This window comes from Diospyros lotus, chromosome 4 (genome assembly GCF_014633365.1).
Source record: "Diospyros lotus cultivar Yz01 chromosome 4, ASM1463336v1, whole genome shotgun sequence".
NCBI classification, from domain to species: domain Eukaryota; kingdom Viridiplantae; phylum Streptophyta; class Magnoliopsida; order Ericales; family Ebenaceae; genus Diospyros; species Diospyros lotus.
The window spans coordinates 13080136-13085322 of record NC_068341.1 but is presented as its reverse complement, the minus strand read 5'-3'; the positions used below and the strand labels follow the sequence as shown (position 1 = coordinate 13085322).

At 31.0% G+C, this 5187-nt stretch overlaps 1 protein-coding gene across 1 annotated transcript; it reads left to right on the top strand.

Moving 5' to 3' along the window:
- Window positions 1-3800: 3800 nt before the first annotated feature.
- Window positions 3801-4580, top strand: LOC127799673 (uncharacterized protein At5g65660-like). The gene is made up of 2 exons (XM_052333896.1): window positions 3801-4106; window positions 4264-4580. The coding sequence occupies exons 1-2, from the start codon at window positions 3845-3847 to the stop codon at window positions 4377-4379; spliced, it is 378 nt and encodes a 125-aa protein (XP_052189856.1). The 5' UTR covers window positions 3801-3844; the 3' UTR covers window positions 4380-4580.
- Window positions 4581-5187: the final 607 nt, after the last annotated feature.

Here is a 5187-nt window from a genome sequence, read left to right as displayed (position 1 = left end):
GCGGAATAAAATTTAATTTTTTAGGTATCACGTTTTTCAGAAATTATGGTTTACAAAAATTTAAGGTAAAAATGAAAGAATACCTCTTGATGAAATCCGATTTCCCTGTTAGGCTCCCAATCATACAATCCTCCAAGTGTAGGATGCTGAGTCGGTTTACTTGAAATTACTTAGATTTAAGAATCTCAAAATAAGAGAAAATAGAATTTTTCTCAAAATTTCTAACTCACTTTTGGATTTACACAGACACTTCTCCAAGAGTTCTCTCAACTCTCAAATGTTCCAAGAAGATATAAATGAAAGGTTAATGGAGCTATTTATAGAGTTCTAACATAACCTTATTTCTTTAATGGGTTGAGCTTCTTAAACCCATTTCATTTAATGCTATTGGACTAAATCCAAACCAATGGAGTTTAATTGTGTTACGTCTATGACGAGGGTATGTATGTTGAGAGGTTTGTGTTGTGCATATGATATTAAAAAAAAAAAAATTCTCGAAATCTCGAGGTAATGCTCGTTTTGGGAAAATGAGGCGTTACATGGACAACACTAGGAAGGCTAAGACGACATTGGGAGTTGATTGGCAACCACCAAGAGTCGACTCTTCTGCTCCAACAAGTCAACCTTTGACCTGCTACCATTATTAACACTTAATGACATATCTGATACACATGGGGTACATAGTCCTGACACCGGATGCAACAGTATATGGTGTGTGACTTTCAAGGTTTATTGCCCGCTAGCAAATAAATAGCACCAAAACCCATTTGGTATCAACCAACACCTTGACTTATCACATGAATCTCTCCATATCCTAGAGATGATATGAGAGGTCTTAAGAAGCGCCTAACAACGATTCAAAATAATATAGAAGACAATGAAATCTCACTTCAAGTGAACCTATTACAGTTGACGATTACCGTGTGATATAATCATTCAATCACTTAACGTCCCAATTGAGTGAGAGTTATGGAATGATAAACTCACAAATTTAATAACTATGTGTTAAATCTTATTAGAGTAATTAGATGACATCTTAGAAAACACATTTCTTGATAATTAATCTGACATGCCCAGGGATTGTCTTATGACTCTTGTCACACTAGTAAAAGATCACATAAGACGTTCACTCCATTAATAACAATTAATGAGGGTGACAGATCATATCCCCGGCATCTGCTTCCATATACCAGTAATACCAAACCACATAGATGAACCTCTCCACCTCGTAATTGGATAGTTTGGTTCATTAGCAAATTCCATACATCAATACACAAGACAACCGTGTCAGTTTAAGTTTAAGGATCAGCTACACTATTGCAACTAAACGATATGACCATTATCCACAATGCCAAGTGCTCAATCATTGGCGTCACATTCAGTGCGTTGTTCTCCAACAATCACCCACAGGTTTACTAGAGATATCCCCATGTCATATGACATGTAACTCACCATCGTACCATCAATAACTCATACTGATCAAAGTAGTAAACTCTATACTAGTTCATACTCGATTAATCAGAGTCTCCATCCGATTAAACTAAGGATCAGGAATCATTTAGAATTCCTGTTACAACACCTTTTCTTCATGAAAGTTAGAGACAATAAAATCAGAATCTACAAAAATGAAGTCAAAATACTTTTTCTTCAAAAAGAAATTTTATGTTTTGCATGAGGAAAAGATATACATATCAATATATAATTTTAAAATACAAGATTAAAAACATTTTATATAAAAATATCTTTGAACGTGCAACAAAAAAAAAATGCAGAAAATAGAGAGCAACAAAGATGACCGTTGGACTTCGATCAATCTAAGTCATCCAGCAACCTTATGCACAACATCGGTCAAAGGACCGGTCGATTTAAGATCAAATGCCAACTTTGGTCACACACGAACAAATACAAATATTCTAATTACTTCAATCAATTTAGACTAAACCATCAGTCGACTTAAGATACACAGCCATGAAAAACACATCTTTTGTCTTCATAAGAAGCTAATAAAAATTTATTTATATCATAAAAATATTTTTGTTACTATCAAAATTTTATTTTCTTACCCTTGAGTTTAACAATATATAATTTCGTCGCTAAATATTTACTATTGAAATTAGACATGGATTCACATTCGTCACTTTAAAAGACGTCATTAACTAATTAGCGACAGATTTCATTCTATCGCAAAAGCAAAAATTTCCATCGTCAGCATCAATAACAAAATCAGTCATATTTTAGTTTAAGAGACAAAAAAATATAAGTTTAAAGACGAAAAAAATTTCGTCACTAAATATATCAACGAATTGTACTTTCATTGCTATATTTAGCGACATAATGTCTTTCATTTCTAAAATTAGAGATGGATGGACATTCTATTGCTAATTTTAGCAATGGAACGATGTTCCATCTCTAAGTTCCTATTAGAGACGGAACATTTCTATAGCTAACTTTAGTAATAGAATTATTTTTGTTTTTAATATTAGTGATGGAATATTAGCGATGGAATCAACATTCTGTCGTTAATATTATAGACATAAATAAATCCATCTCTAAATTGCTACTGAAATTTAGAAACAAATTTCATTTCTATCTCTAATTTGCCTTTAGAGATGGAATATTCCATCTCTAATTTGCATATTTGTCAAAAGGGTTCGAAAATTATAAAAGAGTGTCCAATTTAAAACCTATACGTTAACGAGTTAAATAAAGTATTCACATTACCAAAATTCAATCATACCAATAATTACACAAATTACTTCAAATACAGAAAGTTATCAATTAATTGATAATTTTGAACAGTAAGATTAGAAGTTGAATCATAACACTTTCCACTTTGCGTTGAAAGTGGAATTCTTGTAGGTTAGGAAGCAGTGGCTGGGCTGCGGGGATGATGAAAATGACAGTAACCTAAATATTGGAAATAATGATAAGACTCCGGAAAGAAAAGAATAAGAGAAATGTTTGTTATGTATGATATCCAAAAGTACTGGGATTTTGTATTATATATACGAATGGTATTATATAACACATAAGTTATAAATTGATCTTCTTATGGTTTTATCATTATCTCTTATTGTACATCATCTTTTATATTATATATATTGTGCAGCACACTTATTATACTATATAAAATATTAATATTTATATTATACAAGATACTAATACTCTTAATTATCGTAACATTAATTAATTTCTAAAAAATAAAGAGTCGGAAACTTATTTAGTTTACAGTACATAATGATAAGATAACTATTTATCACTATATAATAGGGTTAAGTCCAATGAACACAATACTCCACCACCATTTGTCGTTGAATTTCTTTCATATTAAAGGATAATATATATATATATAATTTTTGTACAGAATAACAGTAATTCAGATAACAAATTGTCACTTCAGAGCAAGACAGACATTATGTTTAACATGTTCCATTTATATGTTTAATTAGCATGAGACAACTGTGATAAAAAGTAAAATTATCATTGAATTTTGATGATATTTATTGCTTCCTGATCACATATATATATATAAAAACAAAACCTGCTTAATATATAATTCCACTCACCAGCCACCAATTCCTCCGCCACTATAAAGACCATTCATACTTTGTCCATCAGTCCATGTCCATCTGATGCCACTCCACCTCCACCTTAATGCTCACTTTCCACAGTACAATATTGGTACCAAAAATACTCAGTGTACGGCCACGAAGTACTGGAGAATTAATGGCCAACCCCACTGCCCTATAAATTGACCAACAACAACTCCATTTTATTTATATTACAGACACAGACAGAGAGAGAGAGAGAGAGAGAGAGATCCAAGGAGGGCGACGATAAAGGAATGTCTCGGCCATCTCTAGGTTACCCTCTGGGGCTGGCTATTTTGGTGGTCCTGCTGCTTTGCATTAGTGGCTTCTTCTCTTGCTGCTACCACTGGGATAAGCTTCGCCTCCTTCTCCACCACCCCTTCCTTAATGCCGCCGCCTCTCCATCATCTCAACCTCCGATCACCAGTCATGGGTTAATTATGTCGCCGTTATCTCAAAACTGTCATGGTACGCATGTATTTGACAAGAGTTTTACTTTTATGTTAATTATTGAATATCATCACCTCTAATTTATTTATTTAATTTCGGGAGTTGGTTACATGCTGCTGGCTGCTGCTGCTTCTATTTCTATATATGTATCCTTTAATTTGGTTATACTTTAAGAAAAAAAAAAATCGAGACTAATGGAACCATCTATTTATTTTGTATGAAGGCAGAGCAAAACCAAAACCAAAACCAAACCAAAGCTTGAGTGTGCTGATGCCAGGAGATCATCGTCCAAAGTTCGTAGCTTTGCCCACCCCACAGGAATTAGAAATCATAGTTTAAAATGAATTGGGCAGCAACTAAGACAAAGAAAAGAAAGATTGGCTCCAAGTATTTCCATTTACAATAATGCTAATTGGATTTACATGGGTTTCAGCAAGGGCACAAATAGGGTTTTTAGTATCATTATAATTGTAATTTTAATTTTATGTAGGTTCGTAATCATAATTATATAGCTATGGATTTTTATAATCGTTTTTGTAATTGAAAGGTTAATTATATTTATGATTTTTATTCGTGACTATTTTAATAAATTATATAATTAAATAAAATCTTCAATAAAAATTAAATTTTTTATTAAAATAAATAATAGATAACCAACACACAAAAATATATAAAATTGACCGTCAAAATTAAAAATACATAATTAAACTAAACTTAAATTAATGATGACACAATTAAATTATAATTGAACTCAATAAATCTTGCAACTGAAATTACAGATAGATGTTTTACATTTTATATATGGAAATAATTTTATTTTTTGGATATTATTATAATATATTTTAAGGTTATAAATTTATTGAATATTATTGTAAATAAATTACAACTTAAAATATTTTATAAAGACATATATATTTAAATTAATAATTTATAAACTATTATATATATATATATAAAATGATCGATTATGATTATAGTTATGAATCAAATACAATTACGATTACAGGTGCAAGAATTTGTTACTAATTAACACACTGTTGTTTGAATGCATAATTTCCGTACCTTCTTATAATATGCATGCATACAGGAGCGTGAAATTATCTCCTTAATTACAAAATCCTTAGTTTTTAGTATTATTGTAAAAATA

Excerpts from the sequence above, each read along its gene's own strand:
- LOC127799673 (XM_052333896.1), top strand. The coding sequence starts at position 3,845 with ATGTCTCGGCCATCTCTAGGTTACCCTCTGGGGCTGGCTATTTTGGTG. Across the intron at positions 4,107-4,263 it reads TTTTATGTTAATTATTGAAT|GCAGAGCAAAACCAAAACCA; the intron begins ATCATCACCTCT and ends TTTTGTATGAAG.